Here is a 15,006-nt window from a genome sequence, read left to right on the forward strand (position 1 = left end):
GAATAACGAAATGACTTTGCTTTTCCATGCACTGTGTTATTATTATCAGCCAAGAATGGGGAAATCAACCTAGATTTAACTCATCCCACAATAATATTCACGGCGTCATAATGGCAAACTCTGTGATGTTTGAGATGGCGAAGGGAGTCATCAAGAGCGAAGTCGCAATTCGCATGATCCGAAGGTTACATACTTTTAGAAGCTAAACCATATCGAAGAACTTCGCATGTTGCAGTCCATTTATGGCCATGTCAAACTTGCAACGCAAATCGCGAAAAGAAAAACGAAGTCCCACAGATCGCATGTATTTGAATGTATTTTGAGAAACGAAATCAGTTCAAATGACGTCATTGTATTAAACGGCTGAAAACTTTTTGAAATCTGCTACGCTGTGATAGGCGTTGACTTCTTGGTGTCGGGATTAGTCCTGAAACAGAACATATATCTATATATTGTATATTGTTTCCCCAACATCCTCATCATCATCACCATTGGTTTATTAGCAATTTTATCAGTTCCATACACCACAAAAATGCGATACAATGAAAAGATAGGAAGGTGTCGAATTGACTTGGAGTAGTCTATGGAATCAGACACCCACCTAGGCGTAGGCGATATAAAGAGGAGGCATGCACACTGAATGAAAAGTAAAAGAAGATAGTGTTGAAAAAAGCAAAACAATAGGATATTTCTTTTATTGTTTGTGGTAAATTGTTTGCCGAAAATCAAATTTGTCGACACATTTTTCTGAGAAAAATTCCACTAAATCACCGATTCGTTTGCAAGCCGACTGTTCTATTCATGGCATCATACGTAAGAAATCACCACAGTTCCATTTGTATCAGGGTTTTCATATTCAGTGATACGATTGTTGATCTACAATGTTCTCCTCGGTTCTGACGACTGCCCCTTACGAGTGTCGGCCGACAATTTCCGGGATTATTTCAATAATAATATATTTAAATTCTACATTTTGTCCATAAGGCATTCAGCATCATTTTGCAATTGAACGTATCACGCGTTTTGGCTTCATGCAACATGCCGTGCATCATCTCATTGCGTCTAATGGGGTCAGTAAATACTTACGAGAAGCTAAAAGGCAGATACAATTTTGGCTTTAACGAAGATAATATAAGTAGACTACTTGAGAGCATCGAACAGTTGAACAATGTTATTACTCAACTCGATTACGTACTTGAGGACAGCCGTATAATTTTAAGATGATTTGCGTGCGGATTACGTAATTAGACATATCGTATACAAGAAACTAACCGCGAACAACGGTAGACACATTGGTAGAGACGGCAAGTCGCTGGTATTCAAGTAGCACCAAAACGTTAAAATAATAATTAAACATTATACTTATAGCCAACCGCACCACGGTTGACGCACGAAATGAAGGAACAGATTGTCAACTATATTAGCCTTATGCACAACTATCTCAGCATTATATGCAAACGTTGAAGACATAATGGAAAGAACGAGAGGGAATTTGCGGAAGGACCCAGCTCTATCTCACCTAAATTAAATTTGTTTCTGGCATATGTATCCATGTCCTTCGTAATATTTCTGATGGTTTTCTTTGCGATTCGGTCCGTCTGTCCCCTTTCTCGACACCACAAGCATCACATTGGTGTTAGCAATCTGCAACATTCACTGTATATTAGGGTTGTTCAGAATTGACCGACTTTCAAAAAGTCCAGGTTTTCAGTCCGATTCCCATGCCTTATACCTTAAAAACATCTTCTGGCTACTTTTTTTTGTAACTCGTCCCCTGCATCCGTGTGCACATTGAGCTGGAAGAATAGCAGCTGAAAATAGGGGATTCCCCTAAAATCTGAGTGTCACGATTTTACCTAGCCTAGTTAAAGTGACATATAACATGGATTTATGCAGCTGATGCGGTTTGGAGTGCTACAAAACCCCACTATATAAGGCATTCCTAGTTCAGGATATCATTTCCATGCCCCACACTGCCTTAGAACTGCTCAAAACTACCTAAAACTGATAGTCATTTTGTTGGATCACATATCCTACACCCCTCAAACCTACCCGGCACTGTTCATCAATTTCCTGGATCCCCATGTGCAAGAATACAACTGTAAATGTAACATCCACTCACAGCCACATAATAAACATCACCGGAAACGAAAAAATAAGGCAAAGAAAGAGATCAACTTGGCAGAATATTACATAAATCAGGTGGATGAAATGGTTGATTTCGAGAAATCTGTATATCTGTTCCGGTGATCCTCCACAGCTTGTAGGAGGCTCGCTCGCTGTTTTTTGTCATCCGTTATGAGCGCAGCATAGTCGGTATTCAATTTTACCATACACTCTGCTGCATCATTAACTACTTCAACAGTATTCACAAATTCTTGAGCAGTCACGAAATCCGGATCAGTATGCCATTCCGAAACTGGAAGACTTAACCAATCATGTTCCACATGTATAGCATCAAATAGAAACCACGATTCTGGCCCAATCAAATCGACCATACTCATTGACTCAGAGACAGAGTCAGAGATCAGACTGAGAGGCATAGGCTACCTCTGCGAAATTTTTCAGGGATTGGCATTTTCAGCAATTTAGCAGCCATCCCTTCCTTCAGTTTGTCAGGAATCTTTGGATTAGCCGAGAACGTGGTAAATACCACCATTTCCTCAGTTAGATACCAATGATGTTTTCGCAATTTCTTGTATGCCACATCAGCAACAATGAGATCGCATAATGAAAAGTTTTTCATGTCATGAAGGAATTTGAGATCATTCCAAGGTGCGTCACATGCAATACCAGTTTTCAACCAAGCTGGAACATAAAACAAAGCAATGAACGTATTGATTCATTCCAACTTTTCAATGAACTCTTCAGAACAGTCCATTTGCTCACTCCACATGAACATTTTTTGACAGTACAGGACTTGACTCATCCATCTAGCGCTATGATCGAGTAGCACCAGGCTTGCGAAAACGATGATCAACATATTTGTCATCCCAAATCGCCAAGGTGCCTGTTGCACATTCTCTGTAGTCATCTCTTATCAAGACTTCTTTCTGCTTTCCATCATTGGGTTTCATCAGTGGAATTATTTCTTGCTTTGCTTCATCAGCTTTCATCGCCAACCAGCTGCCTTCAATAAACTTCAGCGTTTTATAGCTTCTTGATTTATCAATATGTTTCCACTTCTTCTTGAAGGTATTAATATCCGTGTTTTCAGGGCCTGTGGTTGTCGATCCAAACAAACACTTCCAAACCTCTCGAATGACCAGTTCATAAATATGATGGCGACAGGCATTGTAGAAAACTTTCGTGTTAATCAATTCTTCAAGTAACGGAACCGCACCTTTGTTTTTACCAGTGTTTGAGGATGTTGTGTCAAACACAAGAGCTCTAACAGATTTTGTTAAATTCCAAAGTTCCAGCAGTTCAAATGATGCATCAGCCTGTGCTTTTCCTGTAGCACTTTAATGATGCAGCAGAGCGTATGGTAAAATTGAATACCGACTATGCTGCGTTCATAACGGATGACAAAAACAGCGAGCGAGCCTCCTACAAGCTGTGGAAGATCACCGGAACAGATATGCAGATTTCTCGAAATCAACCATTTCATCCACCTGATTTATGTAATATTTTGCTAAGTTGATCTCTTTCTTTGCCTTATTTTTTCGTTTCCTGTGATGTTTATTATGTGGCTGTGAGTGGATGTTACATTTACAGTTGTATTCTTGCACATGGGGATCCAGGGTAGGTTTGAGGGGTGTAGGATATGTGATCCAACAAAATGACTATCAGTTTTAGGTAGTTTCGAGCAGTTCTAAGGCAGTGTGGGACATGGAAATGATATCCTGAACTAGGAATGCCTTATATAGTGGGGTTTTGTAGCACTCCAAACCGCAACAGCTGCATAAATCCATGTTATATGTCACTTTAACTAGGCTATGTAAAATCGTGACACTATAGAGTATGACTGGAGTGACGACTCGATTGTTCTCCCATTGTTAGCCGGCAGAATGGTCACGGTCAGATGGCTGCACCCAAAACAGGATCGCTCAGTGCTTGTTTCTATGGCGTTCAAGGCGATTCGTCGTGTATTTCTTGAAGTTGCGGCGGATTTACTTGGGCAGTTCAACATTTAGGTAGCGGTGGCGAGTCGTTATGACTAGTGAATAATACCGTGTAGCCTCTGTTATATTTTTCGCCAGAATTAGATCATAATTCGTCACGCATAGAAGTCGGTGTCATGGCTGATTCGGCCGTATCACTTTGGCATTTGGGGATGACTGGCAGGGTAAAGAGCAGCATCCAATCACAGACATTGGAGGAGTCAACAGCAAGGAATCTGGTAAGTAAATAGCCTATACTTTGCCTTTCCATGGAAAAACTTTGATGTGTTTTTAGACATACTTCAATATATTGGTGGAGTGCTTTTGGGAGCCATTTCTAAGCAAGCCAACGAAGCAATTGCCACATGCCTAACAAGTAACAACTGAAGCGCCATCCGGAAACCTCATTAAAGTGATGTAGAAGAAAGACAGTGGATTGAAGAGCCCATCTGAACAGTTTCATGGCATAGTTCTCCGCTTTTATGTTATCCACAGTAAAGAAATGACAAAACCCCTGAAAAAGATAAATTTTTTCAGGGTACTTGAGGCAATTCAATGCGATCCATTCTATAACGAATTGATTTACACTGTATCACTTCAATTTGGTTCAGACCTAAATGAGGTTGAGGATGTCATGGACAAGGCAATGAAAAACTTGAATAACATCTGTTCTCACAATTTTGCAAAGTTTGCATTGCACGAGAAGCAAAAAAAGTCTTTAAAATTTTAGCGAGATAGCTTAAAAAAATGAACAATATGCTCTTTTAGCACCATTTTCTATACTTTCAAATCTCTTGTTTCAATCATGATGCTGTTGAAAGTCTTTGCTTTTTTGTTATTGTTGGAATTGTATAAGCCATGGTATTTCTTTACCAATTTGACAATTGCTACTGCTATCACTGTGGGGTTTACTGTAATGTAAAGCAGGAGTGTCAAAGATACGACCCGCGAGCCGCCTCCGGCCCGCCACACGATTTCATCCGGCCCACGAAGCAATTCTGAGTAGATTGAAATATTCTTATATTTTCCAGCATATCTGTTACAAATGTTGAGATTTTTGGCAGAAAATACATCCATGTTCAATTGTTCATACGTCCCATTATAACCACCCGACTATGTGGTTCCACTTTAGTTACCACTAGTAACAAGTAGGTGAAATGTACATCCAATTTCAAGAAGGCCAAAAGTGAACACCAAGTTCAGAGTTCTATACAAATATGGACCAAGAACATGGTCAAGCTAGCAATTTGGCTTTTGAATGGTGTTATGGAATCAGTATCTTTCAGAGTCCTAACACAAGATGTTCTGGAAGCAGCATTTGTATCTTTGGTAACTTCAGTTGACATTCATTAATATTATTCAAGAATGTTGACCTGAATTAATGATTGCCTTTTAATAGTGGTAACAGTGGTCTTGATGAGATACAGCAGGAATCCAGATATTAGACCAAGAAAAGATGCAGCGAATGTAGTTTCTGGTAGTGTTAGTATTGTAGTTTTTTCTCTCTGTGGCAAAATGCTGCCTATCCACATTGGGATTCCCTACCTAAAAAAGGAAACCAATGCGTTGGTCGAAACCTTGACGTGGTGCATTGGCTTTCTACTAATGTCGACCGGCAGAGATCTTCCAAGCGAATTCCGGGGTATTCTAGTAGACAACGAGTTCCATTCAAGTGCGATTTTGCATACTTCCTAGGAGTAAGCTCTGAGCTGACTATTGTGAATCGAGATCAAGCAGAACATTAACATTACACAAAGCCCTGGTTCTAGTCATACTCAAGTTGCTGCGGTTATTAGACAATCGGACAGGCATACATGACCACAAGACTGTTGCGATATTATTTGTTACATTCATACTAGAATTTCTGCAGTTAATATCTAGGACATATTTTCAATCAAAGATATTGTGAACTGCATATAGATATAGTTCAAGATCTTTCCACTTGTTCACTTTGTAGTATTCTTCAGTCGTCCTTTCCATGAATTCATCTCACAATAGCCGCTGCACACGAACCAGATATTCTATATTATACCTTCTGTCATTATATTTATATACGTAGCAAAGTCTATAAAGGATCAAAGCCACAATATCTCATCAATCTCGTGAGAAATCTAACATAGGCTACACGGTAATATTCACTAGTCATAACGACTCGCCACCGCTACCTAAATGTTGAACTGTCTAACTAAATCCGCCGCAACTTCAAGAAATACACAACGAATCGCCTTGAACGCCATAGAAACAAGCACTGAGCAATCCTGTTTTGGGTGCAGCCATCTGACCGTGACCATTCTGCCGGCTAACAATGGGAGAACAATCGAGTCGTCACTCCAGTCATACTCTATAGTGACACTCAGATTTTAGGGGAATCCCCTATTTTAAGCTGCTATTCCTCCAGCTCAATGTGCACACGGATGCAGGGGACGAGTTACAAAAAAAAGTAGCCAGAATATGTTTTTAAGGTATAAGGCATGGGAATCGGACTGAGAACCTGGACTTTTTGAAAGTCGGTCAATTCTGAACAACCCTACTGTATATGTTAAACTCTACAAGTTTGAATAAATACAACCATAGCTACCCCAGTCAACGTATTCGATATCACATCAAATCGCCAATATGTGAAGGCGAACTCAACGTTTGTCAGAGTAAAAATGCAATTGTGGGTTAAATTATGGAATTCGAGAGTAGACAATAGCCGGCAAAGTACCGGAATCTCAAACAAAAATTAGGTTCGGAGAAAACACGAATTTATCGACTATAGACTTCAACTATAATGTAAATTCTACGTTTGCTTCATGTGGTTGTTGTTGTTTATAGTATTCATGGTGTTTTTCGACTACAATGGTCATTGGTCATATATGCACCAGGCCAATATTCTTTATTATGATTCCGTAGTTTATTGTGCTGATTTTGGTGTTTAGGCGCTGATCACTGTTATTTGTTTACTTCATTCTATAAATTCTGTTAGTACCTCAGTTGCTGATGTCTTGGCTTGGAAGTGATGTCTTATTTCCTCGGGGTTGATTGTAGCCGGATTTTAGTTAATAAAACTCATAGGAAGCTATCGTGCAGATTCGTATTCTCAGTACGTACATCACTGTCTCTTGTCCAAAGCATGACTTCGCGCCAGTCAAACGGAATTCGATACTCGATTTGCTTCCGCAATTCGTTGTAAACATTTGTAGACTGAGCGGTGGCTACTTCAGCTCCATGATCGTTTGCGCAGGCACGAACAGCGTCGTCGTAACTGATCCTGCCCCACCAGCCAATCATGAACCAGTATCGTAAGCCTTCGAAATCGAATTGGTTGGTATTCCCAGCTGTAATAGGATTAGGGAATATGCATGGCATCAATACTTCCACAATGCGCATTGACTAGCGTTCCGATCAAAATTCATCACACACGAAATTGATTAATTTCCACCACTCTACACTTACATGGGGATTAACTTACATAGGCTACGATAAGATCTTGGTAGCTTTCACTCTCTATTTAAAGTCCACTTGCGAATGAACATAACTTTATTAGTTACACGAGCTTTCGGAGCGTCGCTCCTTCATCAGGTGTCAAAGCGATGACATACGCTTCACCAAGAAGTGTTTTCTGATTCCATTTGCACTTCGCGTATGTTGGTGAGTGTTATACTATTCAGGGGTGTCAAACTCAACTCGGGTCGCGAGCCGGTTTCAAAAGTTTTGATAGCTCGCAGGCCGGATCAATCAAATGATCCAAAATGTTACCACCGAATCCATATACCTCTGTTTTCCACTGGAATGCTGTATTATCAACCGCCATGCAAAATAGTATTATAAATTGTAAATTAACGCGAAACAATAACTTCATATTGTTAATTTATTCGCTAAAAGCTTTTCGACTGACCCTAATCAGTAGCGAACGTCAGTGATAGGGTGGATCAAATTCGAAATGTAAGAACTATTTTGTGTCTATGACGTAATAATAACAAAAACAAACTACTAGTAGACGGGCAAGATACGGTAGTAACGAATTAGGACACTAGCGTAAAATTTATTTAACTGGCCTTGAAAGAATGCTAATGTCGTACTGAATCTGAAATATATATATATATATATTATAATATTATCAGTCCCTTGCAACTATAACCTCAATATTTCCGGAATTGTGTCGAACATTTGGGGCGTCAAAATATAATGACCAAAACAATGACCTATTGCCAAGCTCCGATTGTTCACAACGATACCGATTTCTGGCATGATGAGGCGCAGCCACGCGTTGTGAGTTTATCCGAAGGTTAGGCATCCATAATTATATATACGGCTCCGTGCTCACTCACGTTGGTTATTTCTCTTAATACACACGTAACCGTGGCTTCGGTAATTAGCCGGGTGATTCTCTTGTCTGTTCGGCCCACCAGTTCCTTCTCTCCACACTACAAGCATCACATTCGTTCCTTGACTCTGTGACAAGTAATTAAAGCTACATACTGGGAAGCATATATCTGTTCGCAATGATAGGCAGGTCCACCAATATAGCTTTTGTTTGGGAGTCTATTTTCCGTCGTCCCACATTATTCCTGTTATACCTCGCTGTCTTTGGTCCACAACATCACTTCAGACCAGTCATTAGGAATCCTGCGTTCCACTTGCCGCTCTATTTCGGCCTTCTGAGCACCGTCGAAAATGCTGACTAGTTCGGCAGAATGGCTTGAACATTGCGTTTGGGCGTCCGTGAAGCTGACCGTCCCCCACCAATCGATCCAAATCCAATAGTCATTTCCAGAATACTGGAATTGGTAAGTGTGTCCTATAGCTGGGAATGAGAAAGTAAACATCTGCTATCTGAATCACACGGCGTGTATTGCGTCAATCCGCGTGCAATGTTACCATAAAGAGTTTCGATATATATTCAAGTCTATATCATTGTACGTTGGTATCAGGCATATATATTATATTTATATAATTCGTGGAGTTTTGTGAAGCTAGTATCTTACGATCATTATTATTATCACCTGTCTTGTGACAAACGTATCCATGACTCCTGTAGTTTGGAGGGTGGTTTTCTTTCCTGTTTGGTCCACCAGTTCCAGGTCTCCATATCACCAATATTTCTTTCGTTCCGGCCGTCTACAAAGAAGGTTACGAGGTATAAGTTGTGTCAATTACCTGCGTACCATTGTATGGTTATGAGCTTATGACCCATGCTGTCATGCATGACTGTCATGCATGACTGTTGTCCATGCTGACAGATACTTTTGTATCAACTGACTATAAGTTGAAAGTTTGTTGATTGTTCAGTTACAGCTTAATCATGTATTTGAATTGATAACTCCTAAATAAATGCATAATTGACCAACCAGTTCTTTCATAGTCATCCTGTATAATTTTATGAGATAAACCATGCTTAGGATAGGTCGATATGCCTGGTATACATACATCGGTGTCGTTTGTCCAGAGCATCACTTCTCTCCAGTCCAGTGGGATCTTGCCTTCCACTTGCGACTGAACCTGTGCGTATTCTCCGTCATTAAAGACGCTCAGCACTTCAGCAGAATACTTGCTCTTGCATTCCGATAGCGCGTCGGCGAAGGAAACCGTTCCCCACCAATCAATTCGAAACCAATAGTCATCGCCGTTGTATTGGAAGTGATATGAAGATCCGGCTGCAGTTACGGATTAAATGCTATTGAGAAAGATGTCGATATTGCCTCGAAGGACGGTGCGCTGCTAGAGCTAGAGCGAACAAGGTTAAGTATAAGTTGGATTTCATTTTCGCGTGCATTAGGTTCAATAAACAATGTGAAATCAGAGTTACGCTTTTGGATTCACATCCTATTCCACAACACTGACCCAAACCTGTCATCGGTTTTTACAACCCTGAAATACTGGTAATGTCATTTAACACGTCCGTCCGGGAAAATGCTTACGTTTTCGGATATAAATCCACAATCGCATTCGTGTAACAGTGTTCAATGTTATTCATAAAATTCATTTGTTTCTCAACCTCGATCATCTGATTCACAGCGTTTTAATGCGACACAGTCTCATACCACAACTTACGCGAATAATTTCTCTTCTGACAGACATACCCGTGACCTCCGTAACTGGGCGCGTGGTTTTCTTTTTTATTTGTACCGACACTTTGGGAACTCCAGATCACTAACATTTGGTACGTGCCTGTCGTCTGTTGAACGAAGGGATATGTGATCGGTAATTTTATCGAGCATGAGACATTTGTGCGTTTCGACGATGAATTCTATATTCCAGCTGTGTGTTTCCCTCAGGGTGATGGTTTATCCAACATAACATATAATAAACTATAGGAGGTCTAGGGCATCCAAGGTGTCTAGGATTACCATATTTCCAGTGCCCAAGAAGCGGACTTTTTTGTCGGCAACTAAATCGAAAGTAGAATCGTTACTTTGAGCATAATGATGTTTCATGTATCCTTGTTAGGTCCAGGCAAAATTTACGAAGATAAGAGCAACGGAAAAGTTGCAAAAACAGACATAACAACAAATCAAATATATTTTCATATTCAGCCGGTGAATATCTTGCGTCCTCTTGAATTTTGCCGATAAGGAATGAACATTTTTAACGAGTTCGTGAAATTTTTCACACGAAATATTGTTGAAATTTTTTACAACTGTCAAGACGGTCGAAATATGTTAATTTAAAGCTTGCGGCAGAAACGTTTTGACCGATACTCGCAAGTAAGGCTCAGATGTTACAGATAACGTCGAATTATGTCTGCGTTTTCGTCTTCGGAGGATCAGTCACGTTTATTGAGAAAAGAGGACAAATCGTCCTAAAAGAGGATTGTAAGCCTAACAGTGTCACAGTATTTGTAACCATGCTTTTACCAGTAAATTAATAATGGGAGATATTATTCCATCTATGTCTACGTCAATAAGTTTTGAACTTAGAGGATTGTAACACAACATAGCATGCTCACCTCACTGTCGCTAGTCCACAGCATGACTTCATTCCAATTCTCTGGAATCTTTCCCGCCACTTGAATCTGTATGAAACTGTATTGCTCGTCGCTGGTGATCTTGACCACTTCCGCGCCGTGCTCACTTGCACATTCTCTCTGAGCATCGTTGAAGTCGGTGTGACCCCACCAACCGATTTTCGCCCAGTATCTGTAGCCGTCGTGGTCAAATTGATGCGTGTCTCCGGCTGTAACAAATTAAGTGTTTTTCTACTGCAACCGAAGTTGAATTTAGTTAGACAGATTTTAGTGATCTGTAAGTGTACTATCAGAAAAAATATACTCACGCTGCAACCTCGTCATTTCGACTTTTGCAGACATCATCACTAGCAAGCCGAACACAAGTACGTCGAGAGACGCCATACTGGAAGATCGTCTATCTCTAGAGTCATAAAATATCTTTTTAAAATTCATCATTTTAAATAATCATCAAGATTTATTTAGGAATTACTTAAGACAGCGATAGGTTATACGAGATTTTATCTTCAAAATGTGTGGTTCAAGCATAGCGACAGAATCACTATAATATAAAACGACGAAACTTGATTATTAAACGTCATTTATGTACTGCATGTAGCAAATAATTTAATGATGATAATCATGGAAATGAAATATCTATATGTATCATTCTGAAAACGTATGGGAAGTTGGACTTAGAAAAACGTGTTTACACGGCACGCCATCAGCTGACTACCTATAGTCTACACTGTAGGTACTGTCACACTGTCACACTGTCGCACTGTCACTGTCCACACCAACTGTATTCTGTTTCAAGCCGAGAGGCGTCATATTTATATATATAGCACACCAACCTTGGTAGAAAAAGGAGGGCGAATATTTGTATTTTGCAGATTGCAGCTAATTGTGAAACTCAAACTCAAACGCCGCTATAAGCTGATAATAATTGCAAGACGTATTTTTTTGCAAACAACAACTTTCTCTCTTCTCTTTTGCACCACATTCGAGTGATTGTCACGTGTAACATGTCAATATACTCATTATCATTTTTGCACATTCGTGATAAACTGTGCGTGTGCGTAAAAGCATTATAGTCTTGAAGTGTAGGCATCAGCAATTTTCTTTATAGAACTGTTTACAACTTCAGGCATTCAGACCAGTTTGGTGGCGTGTTGATGCGCATAAACTTTCTGCTTACAGCTACTGGTAAATCTCATGTGCGTTGAGGCATTAACGTCGACAAGCGAACGCACTTTTACTCGTACGGGTATGCTGGCTCCGAATAGGTGTTTGGACTGGACGATGACCGCTGTAACGAGTAATCACTAATCACATTTGTATGAGACAGCCTAGCTATGCGCAGATGCTATGGTGATAATATTTACAACATAACTACGCGTCATCTGAAGTTTCTTTTATTTCTCGCCGAATTCTAGCTAACCTTAAGATAAATCATACGATCACACGACCAGTAACTAGGTTCGCTCATCCTCGAACTGATTGCGGCTTTCGTCTTCATTCCAGTGCTAATATGTTTAGACGAATGGGAACACCTATACAAATGCTTAGTGTTTCATTACGATAATAGTCGATATCTTGCGAATCTAGCCTACGCGTTGCATGCAACAGGTCAGAAAGACTTTCCTCAATGCCTTTCGTAAATTCGCAGTAACGCAACCCCATATCGCAAGCTTTATTGATAGAGTTCGATGAAAATAATTCAGGTAGATATCAAATATTCCACAGCGATTGAAATCACCCATCAGTTTTTCATGATCAAATCTCTTGCTGTCGCTAAATTGGATTATCAAATAGTTTCCTGCAACAATATTGTCATTAACGGCGAGATAGGTATCGTCTTCTTCGCGTGGTGTTGACATCTGAAAATGCACTAATGAAAATTTCCAAATATAGGAAATAGGTATAGGCTATATGCATGCCTTATTATCTGGTTTCAGTCATATCCCTTACTTGCTCAAAAGATCATAAATATTAGATATTTAGCAAAAGTTCTTACTACATTATATTAATTTTTGTCAGATACTAACAATATACGGAAGAATTTTGTTGCATATTAACAGTCAAATCATGTTTTATGAGAAGTGGCATTGATGTTTAGAAATCGAAACCATATTATTAATTAGGCCTACTACTGGTGGTGTATCAGGAAGGGAACTATCGCCTTTTCCGACTCCATAGTATATGCCGGTAGAGGAAGAAGAGAGCTAGTTTCGTTAACACGACGGGCGCCACTCGCTTCCCCCAAAATACAGTCAGTAACGTAATTAACTCTCGATAAGGGGCACTCGAAAAGTCTTCCAGTTAATAAATTCTTTACTGCAATAAATGTACTTGTGAAAGCAATACTCAAATTTAGTACCGCCAACCATATTTTAACGTAGTTTTTCTATATTATCTGATTGCTCGGGCGACTTGTTTGTTGTTTCATTAGATTAATTCCACAATCTCTGGAGCGAAATCAGTTACTTCCTAATTTTACACCAAATTTACTCTGTAGGCTGCATGTAGTCCGCGGGACACACGCTACACACCCCTGACACGGATTCCGTCATACCGAAATGATAATTGTTTCTCGCAAATATATCCGTGGCCGCGGTAATTTGCTGTATCGTAATCCTCTTTCTCGTTAGATGTGCCGACTCCGTCCTTCCGTATGGTTAAAATAACACGAGTATCGAATGCGTGTAACGGAATAATAGTAAAGTTATCAAATAATGCTTAATTGCACATCCACTTCACATCGACTGCCATTCAATTTGTGATTCCGTGAGTCAAAAACGAAGGGCTAAGACAGATTTGGAAATTATACAGGGCATATATCCGGATCAATATATATTTAAAAAGATTAAAACAGGAAACCAAATAAAAGTCACATGAAAATCAAAGAAATGACTATCACCCATGTGTCGGTTTGGGTCCTTGCGTTATATATACGCGATCTTACATTGGAGTCCCGAGTCCATAGCATCATCGCCTTCCTTTCGTAGGAATCCCTTGGGCGATTTGTCTTTGCATCTCGCCGTAAACGTTATCATCGGCAGCTGTGGCTGTGGCGACTTCAGTACCGTATTTCTCACGGCAATCACTTTCGGCGTCACTCGTAACACGTTGTGTGTGCGATTTTTCGGTTAAATGCGTTTACAGGAATTCAAGAGGCGAGTAAGATAAGAAAAAAAACTATATACTTATGCTGCAACCTTGGCATTTCGGCCTTTCCAGGCATCATCACGCCCAAGCCGAACACGAGCACCTCGATTAATGCCATACTGAAAGCTAGCCTATAGTCATAAAGTATAATGTCAAATCAATATTTAAAAAAAATCAATAATACTTATATAAAAATTATTACGCCATGCCATACCTGGTGCTATTATCAAAATTTATATTTCAAACATAATGGCAGATTCACAATAATATAATGCGACGACTTAGTTATTAAACGTCCTTTACGTCCTGCATATGCAGTTCAATTGTTCATGCACCAAAGAATTTAATTATGATAAAATATGCATATGAAATATCGATATGTTTCGACCTGAAAACGGCTGGGAAGTTCATCTTAGAAAAAGAACGTTTTTCCGCGGCCCGTCATCAGCCGACTACCAAAATCAACCCTAATCTAGAACCGATATGTTTCAAGCCAAGCAGCATTCTATATTCATACCAACAAACCTTGACGGAAAAAGGAGGGCGAATATTCGTCATTTTGCAGCTTATTGTGAAACTAAATCGACCGACTGTGCGACGTGAGTGTCTCCAAGTCAAACGCCATAAGCCGAGATGATAATCGCAGGACGCGTTTTTTGCAACTTTCGTTGTTCTCTTTTGCAACACATTCGAGTAATTGTGACATGTCACAGGTCAATTAAATCATTATCATAAACGCCATTGTTACACAGCCGATATAACCTGTGCGAAACAACATTATAATCTTGAAGTGTCGGCATCAGTAAA

At 39.8% G+C, this 15,006-nt stretch overlaps 1 protein-coding gene and 1 long non-coding RNA gene across 2 annotated transcripts; one reads left to right on the forward strand and one right to left on the reverse strand.

Moving 5' to 3' along the window:
• Window positions 1–293: 293 nt before the first annotated feature.
• Window positions 294–11,521, reverse strand: LOC145458861 (uncharacterized). The gene is made up of 10 exons (XM_080337364.1): window positions 11,361–11,521; window positions 11,035–11,261; window positions 10,140–10,263; window positions 9,516–9,742; window positions 9,092–9,206; window positions 8,666–8,892; window positions 8,417–8,540; window positions 7,197–7,423; window positions 1,520–1,644; window positions 294–427 (listed from the first exon to the last, which is right to left on the reverse strand). The coding sequence occupies exons 1-9, from the start codon at window positions 11,488–11,490 to the stop codon at window positions 1,525–1,527; spliced, it is 1,521 nt and encodes a 506-aa protein (XP_080193490.1). The 5' UTR covers window positions 11,491–11,521; the 3' UTR covers window positions 294–427; window positions 1,520–1,524.
• LOC145458870 (uncharacterized) lies at window positions 3,751–5,499 on the forward strand. Its single transcript, XR_013921213.1, has 2 exons — window positions 3,751–4,342; window positions 4,399–5,499. It is a non-coding gene; the product is annotated as an uncharacterized LOC145458870 (long non-coding RNA).
• Window positions 11,522–15,006: the final 3,485 nt, after the last annotated feature.

This window comes from Botryllus schlosseri, chromosome 16 (genome assembly GCF_051294905.1).
Source record: "Botryllus schlosseri isolate E-star chromosome 16, Bs_hap1, whole genome shotgun sequence".
NCBI classification, from domain to species: domain Eukaryota; kingdom Metazoa; phylum Chordata; class Ascidiacea; order Stolidobranchia; family Styelidae; genus Botryllus; species Botryllus schlosseri.